This window comes from Takifugu rubripes, chromosome 17 (genome assembly GCF_901000725.2).
Source record: "Takifugu rubripes chromosome 17, fTakRub1.2, whole genome shotgun sequence".
NCBI lineage: Eukaryota > Metazoa > Chordata > Actinopteri > Tetraodontiformes > Tetraodontidae > Takifugu > Takifugu rubripes.
Window position 1 is genome coordinate 13,251,952 of NC_042301.1, and position 14,466 is coordinate 13,266,417.

The 14,466-nt window shown below is 44.7% G+C and overlaps 1 protein-coding gene across 3 annotated transcripts in view; it reads left to right on the forward strand.

Annotated features, from left to right (window-relative positions):
• The window catches only part of znf827 (zinc finger protein 827), a 51,096-nt gene that overhangs the window by 4,301 nt on the left and 32,329 nt on the right, over window positions 1-14,466 (forward strand). For all 3 annotated transcript variants that reach the window (XR_003891721.1, XM_029851522.1, XM_029851521.1), the window contains exon 2: window positions 12,889-14,148. Coding sequence is in view for 2 of the 3 variants with exons in the window: in XM_029851522.1 (XP_029707382.1) it covers window positions 12,889-14,148 (1,260 nt within the window). In the remaining variant the exon portion in view is untranslated. The remainder of the gene's footprint in view (window positions 1-12,888; window positions 14,149-14,466) is intronic.

Genomic DNA, 14,466 nt, shown 5'->3' on the forward strand with positions numbered 1-14,466 from the left:
ACTGCTTTTCTCAATCAAACAAACCCCTACAAAGTTTAGATTAATGCCACCTTTTTCTGCCTCGTTGCGTCCTGCTCTCCACCTGATGGACTCCAATCCTACCGTGACCCCATGGAGGACAGAGAAATGAATTTCAGCGAGTGTGTCCTGATACCTCTGTCACTAATCCCTTCCACACGCCACCGGTGCAGCCTTAAATGCTGGATGGAGTGTGTCGCACGTGCACGTGATTGTTTATGTGCCGCCCCTTGCAGCTTCAGAAGTCATCAAAAAAGGTTGACCACCTCCTGACTGCTGATGCTTGTTCTCCAGCAGTCTGTGGGGTCTTTGCTCATAAGGAAATCAACTCCATTCTTCTGTTTTCTGTTAACTGCTCTTTGCTTCAGGTCACGGTCATGACGGTGCTGGAGTCTCTCCCAGCAATGACTGGGAGGGAGGCAGGAATACACCCTGCCGTGGTCCCCAGTCCATCACAGGACACACACACACGCCGTTCTGTCACACACTGAGGGTCTCTGAAAAACCCTGATGTCGATGAAACCCAGAGCCTTCTTAAATTAGGGAAGTGACCAAAGGAAATTTGTTTGATTCGGGAAGTTTCTCGAGTGGAATGGGGTTTTTTTCCCCTCAAATTTCAATGTTGAATTCAGGGCTTTTAACATGTAGATTGAACAGTTTTCCCCCCCTAATTTTACTCAACAAACTAAAGGTTATGCAGAATTAATAGAGGAGTGCATGTGCTGACTATTGATGGTTGGTCTGAGCCTCACTGAGAGTGGATTTGACCTTTTGTTTTAGTTCATAACGGTAACAAAGATCATTGATGGGCTGATTCTGTATTTAATTATCTCAAATTCAGTTGTGTATCTTCTTGTGATGCTTCTGGGCCACTTTTGTGGGTCGTGTTAACTGGTGGTTAATGGTGGGGTTAATAGTGTTGTTAGCTTAAAAAGCAGTTTGTTGTGGAAATATATTTGATTCATCTTTCAATTTAGAAGTGGGAGAATTCTCTCAGCCCAAAATCAGCTAACAGACTTGATCCTAATCTTGGTGGTAATACCTTTTAGTACAGTACCTGGCTGTCTGGCCTGTCTCAATCAGACCCCCTCTGTGTCGAGTGGAAGTGCCTCAGCCTCAGTAACGATTTTTCCCGTGTTGACAAGTCACAACATGGAGATCTACAGCTCGGAGAGCAGCCCTTTGGCTACACACAGCCCTGCTTGCACTGAGTAATAGCAATCTCACAGGAGTAGCAGGCTTTCAGCTGGCAGCAGTTCATACGGAACAGCTCGCCGGTGCAGCTGGGAAAGACAGAGCAGAGAGGGAGAGAGGAGCTGGTGGTGGTGGTGGTGGTGGAGGTGGCAGCAGAGATGGAGGGAGGGAGGAAGTGAAGAGGAAGAGCTGTTAAGAGCTTTGGGCGGTTTCTCTGTTGTTGTACCACACAAGTGTATCCAGGCCCTGCAGGACAAGCCTTTAACAGGCATGAGGGATGGAGAGCATGAGAGGAGAGGAGGCGGCAGTGGAGGAGGAGGAGGAGGAGGTGGTGGTCTGTGGAGCTGAAGTCGGCCGGTCGTGCCAGACGTCCTCTCTAAACAGGGATGTGATTTATTGTTGGACTCTCATTTCGCGGCAGACACTAAAAGACACTAAAAATTACATTGCTTGGATGTAACAAACACATGAGTGGTCTTAGCCGTGCATTTACCTTTGGGCTGTGAAGACAAAGACGTGCTAAATCCTAAACAAGCATGAATTGCAAAAAGTTTCCAGCATGGCACATGATGCACTTTAGCTTTAGGGTTAGCCATTTGGCTTTCTCCTTTCTCGCTTATCCTTCAAACAATGATTCAACGCACAATTTATTGAGGATGAAGATATGGGGTTCTTTTTTTTTTTTTAAGTGGCAGTTGGGTCTATGTCATTGTTTAGCTCCGTATTTGCCAGGGGACTCAGAATGGCTTTTGGCCAACACGATCTTTGTCACCCTCAATGAATGCACTCTGCACACTGCAGTGCTATGAGATGACCTCACTTCCTGTGTGGGTAGAGGAGGGCAGGAGGCCTCTTGCACACACACATGCAAACAGATATTCCTTTAGGAGCACAGCCTGGCTCTAGTTAGCCTTTAGTGCACTAACCAGTGCACTTCTCCTCTTGGTGTGGAAGAGTTTTCACATTGCACCTTCAGACAGTAAAGAGCATGCCACAGGCTAATGTCTCTGACTGGCCAGCTCGACAGCTGTTTGTCTGCATGTTTTTTTGTTTGTAGGATCTGTTTTATTGGAGATTAGAAGTAGAGGGAAGGAGGGGGCTATTACAACTATAGAACAGTATGACCATAAGGCCATGACAGCTCCCTGGAGAGACGATATATCATTTCTAAAAGGAGAGTGGAAGGCTTTGGCTGTGGGACAAAAGCCTGAAGAAGTTTCTCTTATGATGTCACCTCAGAGAAAGCCGTTGTCAGTGCCGACATTGCAGGTAATCTCTACTTATTTCATTGCGAGTGAAAAATGATTAGGATTACAATCATGAATAGAAACAAACAAGGTTGGGTAAATCTGAATTTGATCATGAATGAATAGATTTGGGTCGCGGCCTGTGCTAAAAACGGCTCAATCGCACGTCTGAGCCCGTGATTGCCCGTATGCTCCCACTGCCCATGAGTGTTTTGAGTGCGGGCCATGTTAGTTCAGATTGCCGTGTCATTAATCCCCTGTTCTCTACAGGGGAGTGGTCAACGGCAGATGTATTTGCACTTCCTCCAGAAGGTTTTCTAGATTAGCACAAATCCTCCCAGAAAAACCGTTTAAAAACCTCATTTGGCACGCACAGCCAGACTTTGTGCTCATAGCCGGCCAAAGACCGCCATCCCTCCCTCTATGTCTCATTTTCCCTTGCTCCCCAGATTTTTATTTCTTTTGTTTCATCCCCCCACCTTGTTCTCAGTACCTCAGCCTGGGTGGGTTCAGACAGGCCAGTGTAATTGTTTGGAAACGGGGTTTTTGTCATTTGCATGTAGCCGGCAACCACTTTGCCAGTTTGGGTGCTTTGACCTTGTTGTACCTGCCAGCCAGAAATGAGATCATCAGAGGAGTAGACGAGAAGCTGACATCTCTCCTCCACCTACCCGTGGCTTTAAGTGATGGTTGTCATAGCAATCATTATGCCATGGAACAGACTCAGTGGGTGAAGGATGGCTTTGAATGCGGCAGCCTCGGGTCACAACCTGGTTATGACAGAGCGGAGGGCTGCAGTATACACTCCACACAATGAAAACAGCCACATTCATCTGGTGTCACATACAGTACGTATAAATTCCGCATTGAGGTTGAAATCACTGAGATAATGTCTGTTTTTATACCTTTAAAGCGAGCGAGACAGGTATTGTAGCAGGGTGGGAACGAACAGCATGGGGTGAACAATGCCTCTCATTCCCATCAGCTGCCCTGGCCAGCATTTAACATGGAGATTGGAAACGGAATAAGCTCCCCCCTCCATTCTCCCTGGACCTGCATGTAAATGAGGTTAGCGGTTAGCATTTCCTGCTGTGCCATAGCAATTCTTCTGCCTCTCTTGCTCAGTCTATTTCCTTTTTTTTTTTTTTTTTTTCTCAATAATTGCCTGAAAGTGCTCCCCCTTTCCTGGGGTAGGAACCGGGACCAATGCTGATTAGTGTCCCTGTCCTAAGTGACAGGCTAAAATTCAAGCAGACACTGCCTTGGGCGCCTCTGCCAAACAGCTGTCAAAGCAATACCACCATAAATAAAGGCATCTTCCCCACCTCCCTCAGCCCTGGAGATTCTCTCCCTCTTTCTTCCTCCTCTCTTATTCTCCCTGACCATCCATTCAGCTCATCTCTAATAGGCGCTGCCTAAAACTCCCTATACCCAGATTCCATACATACGTGTGCTTATAGAATTACCTCTCACTCTACCAACACTTCCCACTGGATCTTACATTGGACCCTTAAAACCAAGTGTCCTATTCGCCAGCAGGTTGATCTCCAAACAATCCATGTACGCTGCACACACTCCCACCTTGCACCCTCCTACTCTCTCACTTCTTTTCCTCAGAGACACAGTCACCTTTGTGAGGAGTGTCACCGCGCCAGAAAAACTGTACAAACTCCGCTTGTTTAAAGAATACCCTCTCTGCTTGAGAATGAAAGTGCGACATTCACGTCTTGGTTAAGTTATGTTATTTCTTTGCCTGGGGGGGGGGACCATTACAGCATCCTGCTTGCATGTCAGGAGGTGTGTAGATATAAAAAAGCAATGTACACATTTATTGCATTCAGCGATGTGCATGAATATTCATGTTTTTGGTTAATTAAAGTGAAGATGGCTGGTTAAAAGAGCACAGCGTGCACAGAGGTGTTTTAATTTTAGACAGTTGTTGAAAGGTTAAATTAATGTGGTGACACAGAATGAGTTTTTTGGGTCAATGTATTTGCTTTTTTGTGCAATTTATGTACGTGCTGACTAAATTTACACTTCATGAATGCTGTGCCATTTGCCAATCAGTTCTGTAGCAACACCAAATTTGCCTGTGTAGCTTTGTTTTTCATTGCCACAACTGTGAATAGAGAAAATTCGAATTCGCCGGGCACATTTTTGATATTTGATTAATTGCTGTTAATCCACAGCTACTTTGTGATTCATCTGATTAAAACCTTAAATCAGTTGACGTCCTTATTTTAAGAAATTTAGCGCTTTTGGAACCGATGTGACCCCGTTAATTGAACACGAGCAGATCAGGTCATGCACATTATGTGATTTAGCCTTGTAAATAATTGACACTTTGCTGTTAATGACATCAATTTTTCATGACTTGAAATATTTTTTTTTATCAAATAACACTGGATGTAACCTCAAAAATTCATTTGCTATAGTTATCTGAAAAATTGAAATGACCCAAAAAAAGAGAAACTTTGAGGACACTACATGTTGCATTTAAAACCATGAAAATATACTTATTCTTTTTTATTTGATATATATATGTGAATGGCGGCGATGAGGTTCACAATGGCTGACATCGTGCAGAAGTGGCCGTACGGAGCTCGGCAACAACCCTTTGTTAACACGGCAAGGCTTTTTTTTTTTTAACCTTTTAACAACTTGGCTCATATCATTAATGCTCTGTAGGTGAGGCCCACGTTAACATTTCTTAGCACATTTCATCGTATGGACCTCTCGTTGTCTCTCTGTTTTCAGGGCTCTTAAATGCAGCATCACGTCAGAGCACCTCAGTAAAGAACAGTACCTGTTCCTGGTTCCCACCAACCTGTTTACACGGTCTTCAGTGAGCACCCTGTTGAATTTGTCATTTACATTTTGGCACACTTCCATTACTCTGTGCTGATACGCTAAAGCTGAACATTCAGTCCTATTGATCCCTCGTTTCATCGGGGCCCAATGCTGATTCAACATGTTTAATCAGGGTAGCATAACGCTATAATGAAATCCTTCCCCTACAGAGAACCTCATGAACCGCCCACCATAACTAGAGGCTTCTACAGGAGATGGGATGCATTTCCTCCTGGTCGGTCAGTCCTGTAAAATGCATTTATCCTGATCTTCAGCATAAACTCCTGCAGAGCAGGTTAGCAGTGCAGCATATGTTACCATGGCGATGTACCTCAGTTAAGTGATTAGCACAGAAAAGGAGAAAACCCAAAGTACAGACGCTATACATACAGTATGTTGTGAAAGCAACTGTTTTGACACAAGCACTATTTTTATCAGGGCTGCTGGTATGATACATGAGCGGTGACTTTAACAGACATGACTAACCCTAACCCTACATCTGAGGGTGCACATAATTCTCTATAAAGCCAAAATTAAGCGCACAGGAAACTTGTTTTCCTTCCATATTGCCGTGATGGTCGGTGATGATGCGTCTTGTTGCTGTTTTAGCCACCATCAAACAACTGATATATTAGACAGACCATTAACTCAGGTGGCCTTTACTTCATGCTTTGTTTTTCTGAGGATGCATTATTTGTAGTCTCCTTCATTTATCAACAGCGTGCTTATTTGCTTTGGTGAAGGAGGTAGAGTGACAAAGTGCCGCTTTGGTTTTTGAGTTCTGACGAAGATAAAAATGACTCGAGCGTGGCATTAAAAAATCCTTTTGATTGTCAGATTCAGTAATTAGACAGCCGCAGTCCTCTGTCACTCGGTTAAAATGAGGATTCATACGGTGAGATCTGAGTTTTGCTCATCTGGTCTGAAATAGATATTTCAAGCATTTTTTACTCTGTATTTGGGACTGTGACCAGACAGATTGCTCCATTTTCATTGCCAATTAGTGTAATTAGCTGGGTCATGCAGTTTGCTTGAAGCATGGGATGTAGATTATTGCTGGAATCATACCGCTAATCATTTGGTGAGATACCCTAATGTGGAACTATGCTACTACCAGAAAAACTGTTTTAGTCGGCGATTAGTTACTCAGTCTTTTTTCACAATGCCCTCACAGCATAATCACATTTTTCAGCAAGTTGTTGCAGGTGCGGTATAAAATTGACAGAAATTCCCTGCAAACATTTCATCACAGTAGCCCGTTCAACTTACTTACTTACTTACACATCCCTGCTAAACATTAGTTTTAATGCGAACACTGTATTTATTTCAGTGGTGCTTTCAGTGTCCATAAAGCAGTCGCCAGTATGGAGTCACAATAGTTGCGTAGCCGATGCAGTTGGAATCACAATCCTCATGAAAGAGCGCCAGCCCAAAACATACTGCGGCATAATTAACTGCTGCTTAGTGGAAGCGTATCAGAGACCGTTGCTTTGTCATCGCAGTCATTCTTATGTCGATACAATGGCTATACCGGCTCCGTCTGCACAGCTACCGCTTTTAGCTCCACGGGCCTCAATGACACATTTGAGGTTATAAACAAGTTGCTGTTTTTTTAAAAAAATGCAAGATACTAAAGATGTCAGGGAAAAATAAACTGGGGGCAAAGTGCACTTCATCTGCGATGAGGTATTTCAGAGGTCTGGGGCTATAGGTTGTCTCACTCTTTTCAAGGAACACTTCTCCTTCCTGTTTCACCTCTGGCATGCTGCCCAAAGTGCCCACAAACCACGGAGGCCATGGCCGAAAATACACAGATGGTAATTTGCACTACATTTCAATACGACTCAACCACCATTATGTATATATAGCCACGCAGCCTGAACTCTGATCCCCTGTGAGAATATCATCTCACCTCAGAATCCAGCTAAAGGATGAGCTCCTTTTGTCTTTGTGACATGTTATCAGCTGAAGGGAGGGGGGCGTGAAAGATGTAGGTTCCTGTTTGAAAGCGCCATCAAGACGATACAAATAATGACGAGGGCAATGTTTGACGGTTGGCCTCCTCAGCTACCACATAATTGAAGACACATGTGCACTTTTTTGTATGGTATGAAAAAGTACAGTACGTCTGAAAGAGTCTTTATTTTGTGTAGGCTTTTAAAGCACCGTGACCTCCCAACGCTGGACACACATCAAGTTCAAACACCCAGAAAGAAGTTTACAAAATTTGTGACCACCCGCAATTGATGACTTGCTTCATCGGCTTCCAAAAATGAAAATAACGTACATACTTTGGTAAAACTGTGTCGATATTACAAAGGAATAAATACTAGCAGTTTAACAGACTGATGCGTATATATTTGTCTTCTTTGAAGGGTAATGTGTACTCGATCCAGACGTTTGTCATATTTATTTTAAGATTTATTCCGGGAAGGCAGAGGTAATGGGGGGGAAAAGGAGGATGGGAGCCATGATATGACGAAAGAGATGTGTGAAAGAGATCAAGGAAGTGAGAGATAATGAAAAAGTGAATAGAAGTGATCTGGATCCAGCGTGTCCATATTAATGGAATCACATTCCTCCCCAGGAGAACTGTCAGACATTTGCAGAGACACGAGTCTGTCAGTAGAGTGTCTCTCTGACCATATTGTCCAGCAGACACTAATAAGGCAGCCCTGTCCACCACCGTGCGCGCTCATTAGCATTGCCCGTGGCTGTGGCAACCCCCGTCAGGGTCCAGCCAAAACTTAATTACCACCATTGCTCCTTCCTTGCTAAATCTATACTGCTGCCTTCCTCCCTAAATCCTGATACCCTGGCCTGCCTGTGACACATGGACACTACGCAGCAGGGGAGGTCTAAGTCTAATCATTTTAGCGCTATGCTATATATGTCCCGTTATGTTGGGGCTGTTTTTATTACAGCTGTGTGGTCAGCGTAGATCTGCCGACCTACATTACTTCTCTCAAGCTTGTGCTCCCTCTTTCATGGCCTCTCTTACTCTCTTTGCTATATTGGCTCATGGGCATGACTCTCATTTTGACATCAGCACAGTATCGATGCACCCCGGCCGGCCTTAATCGGCTAATGGCCTTTTCTTCTTTCCAGCCCAGTCAAATCAACCCCTCCCTTAACTATCCGTCCATCTATCCCTTCCTCGCTCAGCCTTCTCATCCTCCTCCCCACTCCCCCATACGTTTTCAGGCTTGGGGTCATTGAGGCCAATTTTCATGCCTGGCTAAGTCACAGAATAGCCTTCTGTCTGTGCGTGCATGAGCGTGCTTGCATGTGTGCGGGTAAGAGTGAGACATTAGTCAGCAGCCTTATACAAGTCATGTGGTGGCTGACCCCCTGACCTACCTTCACCGAAGTGCCCTTGCTCTTCACCAGCGACCGTTTTGTGTGACGGTAAAATCTGGCTGACTCTTGCACCACACTCGCATGTACTGAATGCACGCACCAACTCTGACCTAGAAAAGCCCCGTCCAAAATAATCCTGCCAAGTTCACAAATGGAGATTGTTGACGGCACCGCGTGTTGAAACAATGAACAAGTACGCTACCTGTAATGTCCACTGGTTCTCAGCCGGAGCTGCAAACTGTGAGCTCCGTGTCTCTTTCTGTGTGAGGTTAACGCGACGCAGCTTTTCAAACACAGTAAGTCACAGAGGTACAACATCAGAATATTTTTAGCTGCTGACTCCATCTCTGTTCAATCTCAAGGCAGTTTATGCTTGATAGCTTCCCAGCATCATGATCTGCTCTTTATGTAGCCTCTGCTTGCACTCTGACTTGTCGCAGCCTGTTATTCTGATTGTTTGTAATACGGCGGTGTTATACTTTATTGTGGCCCACGGAGGCAGACTTGTGCACCATTGAATCACCCATGTGTGAGTGATAACAGATCCAGACTGCTGAGCACCCCGCAGCTGTTTGTCTCAACATGCAAGTCATCCCCGCCATTACACTGCTAAATGGTTCCCTCGCAGAGGCAGACGCTTGCCGCCTCAGCCCGTATCTCTGTGCCTCCATCACTCCGAGGAAAGGGGGGTATGGGCGGTGCTGGGAGGGTGTCACGGTTACTGTCGCTGAGCCAGCCGATGTATAGAAGGCAAAAGTAGTTGAATGCATTCAGGGGCTTGACTCCAGCATTAAATCACATCCTTGGCAGCGTACTTAAAAAAAGAAAAAAAGAAAGTGCACATGTATATACCATACATATGGTGACATGCTGCAGTGAGCTCAGATGTAGGCCCCGTAGAGCCTGGGCTGAAGAGCACGACCTTGTAAAATGTCATTCCGCCTCTGGGTTTGTTCGCCTGTGACACACAAACCCACGGTAGTGGAGTGCATCAGTGCGCTGTAGCACTCTTGCAAAAGCCCCGTGGTGTAGTGTTGCGTCCGGTTGCACCTAACCCCGAGGTTTAAGAGCGAACCTTGGATACAAGAGAGTTCAGCCTCAAAGCCCAGACCTTGGGTCAGCAATCTAGTGATTTCCCTCTAACTACATTACAGCCATTAGTGGCTCTTGCTGCTTTTTGCATGTCACATGGAAATGGGTCAAGCCCTGCCCTGCATGACTCACTGGCTCTTTCTCTGTCTTATGCGCTCTCTTTCCTGTTAACCCCCCTCAGGTGGCAAAATGGCTTCAAGGAGCATGTGAAATTGGTTTCTCATAATCAATGCATTATGGCATTTTCATTCACCTTCCCAACAGAATGAAAAGGGTCGTTCTTTTTTTGTGTGTGTCCTCAGTATTTTCCATAATCTATTGTGTTTTTAATTAAGTTTCACAAGAGTGCGAGAGTTCACGGACCTCTTGCACAGGACACAGGGGCATATAACAATAGAAGTCCTTGTGCCGATTTTTGACATGTGAAACTTGTTTGTTAAAAAAGGAGTTTGAGGAACATAGAAGACACTGGATCGTGTGTGAACCCTGTTTGATATCTGTTCCAACAAGAGGGCAGCAGTCGGAGAGTAAGATCTGCTTGTGGTCACCGTTGTGAACTAGGGCTTACCAGATGTCGGCCAACTCTAATGATGCCAATAGGTTGGCGAGTTCGGTTGCCACGGCAACCATTTTGCCTTTGCCTGTAAACAGAACGGGCCCAAAAGGCTTGGGTCATATGGGTGAAGACAAGCTTTGGTACGTGTGATGTATGTCGTGTGTGAGAGATTTTGCAAAAATTTCTATGAGGAATGCAAAATCTGCTTTTTCCACCTTTTGATACCGATGATTTGATTTTAGCCAGTCTGATAAAAACACGATAGATGCTGCAATACCTAACAAATGGTAGCCTATGTCTCATTGCTCGCAAACAAAAGACCACGATCATTCTTTTGTACAAGTCAACAACAGACCTGACCTGACCGTATTTTTCCGGACTACAAGTCGCACTTTTTTTCATAGTTTGTCAGGGGGTGCGACTTGTCCTCCGGAGCGACTTATGTTAAATAAATACATTATTACAGGATTTTACATGTTCGTTATTTTCACATGGGCAACCACAAGAGGGCGCTCTAGGCGTGTGTACCTGAGGAACGAGTTCCTTTAGCGACGCAGAAGAAGAGGCGGTGCTTCGTCTATGGAGTTAGACTTGATTGTTTGGTAAACTTGCTCGGATGTTCTTTATGCTATAGTCATCTGAATAACTGTTAATATGTTACGTTAACAAAGCAGACATGTACTCAGTTCGTTTTGGGTCATGTAGCTAAAATATTTACGTTAGCATACCTCAACCCTATAGCTAATCCATCATTATTTTAAATTGCCTTTCAAGATGAAATGTATGTTCTTGGTCTCGGATTTTATCAAATAAATTTCCCCCAAAATGCGACTTATAGTCCAGCGCGACTTGTATATCTATTTTTCTGCTTTATTATGCATTTTTTGGCTAGTGCGACTTAAACTCCGGAGCGACATATAGTCCAGAAAATATGGTAATCCGTTTTTCAACGATTTTAAATAAAAGGATGTAAATGTGTTGAATTACTTATTTGATAATAACAATCAAAATAAACACAAGCTTGATAGCCATGTAATGTAATCATGCTTCACAACCTCGCTAAAGTTGGTTTTAGAATATTAAATCAAGTCAGGTGTTCGCTCCCATTAACTTCCATGTTGAATTCGGCTTGGGAAATTCTTTGAAAACTGAAAGAAAGCTTTGATTTAATGTGCTGTTTCTCCTCACGATCTCACAACAATTCACAGGCATATATTTGAAAATTTTAAACAAGCCCACCCACAACAATATTGGTCATTTTTAACTGGTCAAAATAAGCTTTTGAACGCAGGTGGGTTCTGTGCAATATAATGATCACTAAAAATTGACCCACTGTGTCGTACACAGAAGCTGCTGATGAAAAGCACAGAACCACCCTGGTATAAACGCAGATTTGAGCCACTTTGCAGGGACGGATATTGTGGGCTTTTTAGAACTGGAAACCTTTATGTATGACTGTTTGTTGCCGTTATATTACGTTAAATGGAGGGATGTATTTTTCTAGGTGTGTAAGACGTGTTGTCGTGGCAATTTATTCAGCAAAGGTTTAAAGCATTTTGTAGGAAGTAAAGACGTACGCTGCACACGGGAGGGCGCAGAAATAGAGTCTTACCAAGCGAAGTAGATTGAACAGATCGGGCACATTGTCATTAACACCGGTTCAAAATGTTTGGAAAAAATGCCGATGCCAACAATGGACCTGTGCATCCCTAATTCTGGAATTGCACTGTGTCCTTTTTGTAAAATATCTTTTATCCTGGATATTTCACAAGGTTGTGTTGAATAAAGTATAGAGGAGGGGGTCAGTTTTGACATTTTGCTTTGCCCAGGCTTGGTGCTTTTGACATATTCCTATGGAGGTTTGTTAATATGTATTAGGAATATTCACTTTTCTTTGTTCGCCCTTGTCTGGCAAGCTGTAATGTTTTGCTTATGAATATTGATACATGAAGTGTATATTAATGACCCTTGGTGACCTTAACCCTATCCTTATTGGCTCTCCGGTGGTATCTGCAGGCTCATGAATATTAATCTAGTTCTGTAACCTCCATTACCCTAATCTTTGCTGTCTAGCCTCCCAGAAGGACCCGTTGTCATGGTAACCCCTTTACTAGGCTCTTCCAGAGCAATTGTGGGAAAAATATGGTTAAAAAAGGACAGGAAAATCTAAATTACTCAAACGTCTTGGGTGCACCCCGAGGAAAGCCGGCATTGTATTGCAAAAACATTTGGGTTCTATGTGATTTTTGGAGGCCATGCCGCTGTGTTAAGGGCTGAAAGTGACAATCTCATCATGGACTCACTAAATACATGGGTCACTAAATACACTGCAGTATCATAGAAGCAAGAATGGACATTTAAGAAATGTACTAATAATCCTGCAGTGGTAAACGATATCTAATGTTCACACGGGGGCCCTCTGCTCGTCTCTTAATAAGAAATATTTATCATTTGTGATTTCTGATGCTTAAATTGAAAAAAGCCTGCTCAACGTTTGCATCGTACATCATCTCAGAGCAATGTTGGACTGTGTTTGTTTCTATGTTCTGAAGCGTTTTTCATCTCTTCCAGATCTAGACAGCAATGAAGAAGGAGGGCCTGATGACGGTCCCGTGGAGGAGGAAGGCTGGTTTGGGAATGCTTCTGACACGCGTTCGGAGTCATCCTCATATGGCGACACCCAGGATGAGCTCCTCCTGCCCAGGGGCTCCTCTCCTGAAGAACGGCCTGGAGGCTCTGCAGACACAGATACCTGTGGAGGGGAGAGCTCCTTGGGTTGCCCCACACCCGTCCATCATGCCTCTTTGGAACTTCTCGGACTTGATGGAGGAGCAGTTACAGCCCAGGACACGCTTTCTTCTGTAGTGTCATCACTGTATGGCGAAGCAGCGTCTCGTGCTCTGGGAAAACCCCTCAGCAGCAATCTGCGGCGCCTCCTAGAGGCTGGGTCGCTAAAACTTGACACTGGGGATCCTTTGAGTAGATCATCCAGGGGAAGTGCAGGAGTAGAATCTCCTCCAATAGGTTTAGCCCCGCCTTTGACCCTCTCTCCATCTTCCCACCATGCTCAGCAGTTAAGTGCTCTTGCTCGAAAACTGGCCAATAACAACAGTGGCTCAGCATCACCGGCCTCCTTGGCACCCTCAATCACCAATATTAAGCAAGAGCCCCTTGACCCCTTTAACTCTGTCACTCCCAGCAATGGCAGTGGTTTTGTATGGGCAGGTGTTGCAGATAAGTGGCCACCGGTCAGTTGCTCCACCCCCTGCGGCTCCAGCCTGTCCCCGGATTCTGCAATCCAGAAATTAAAAGCGGCGGCAAATGCTGTGCTTCAAGACAAGAACGCCGTGGTCTCCTCGACAACGTCCTCGTCCTCGTCAAACTCTGCCTCATCTGCAGTGTCTGCCCTCGGAGGAGGTGGTCGGGGAGATGATGTGGTGCGCTTCGATGCCTTCAACTCTCCATTCAGCCCGCAATCGGCGAGCTCTACCCTCGCTGCACTCTCCAAGAAAGTCAGCGAGAGGAGCCAAGCGTCATCAACAGCCAGCGCTGCTACCGACCACCAAGCCTCTGCCAGTTCGTTTCTCTCACTTGTGTCAATGACCTCCTCTGCTGCCTTGCTCAAAGAGGTGGCGGCCAGGGCAGCTGGTAACCTCTTGGCAGAGAAAAAGGATGGTCCCTCCCTGGCAAGTGCCGCTGTCCTCCAAGAGGATGTAAAGCCCTTACTGGACAAAAACCAGAAGGCCCCCAAACCGTCAACACCCACCCAGAGCCTAGAACTGCTCCTGCCGTCTACTCCTAAGGGCAGAGGCAAACCCAACAGCCAGACAGGTAAACCTTAATAATAACACATTCATTTCCTCGCTGTATTAATAGTTGTAATGCTGAAAACCTGTAAAGCAATGCTTCTGTTTGCCCCAGTGACACAGTATGTACTAGCAGAGCCACAGATTTTGCCCTTAGTTCCATTAAAACAATGCTGAAGAGTCTTTTTTTTTCATTTTAGTAACAGCAGCCCTTTATTTTCATAAAAGTTTTAAGACTACTGAAACAGAGTTTCTATTAAAGCTCAGTTTTCGAAACTGAAATTAAATGAGGGCAATCATTAATTGCATGTAAATTCAAACTACTGATAAAAACAATGTGAAA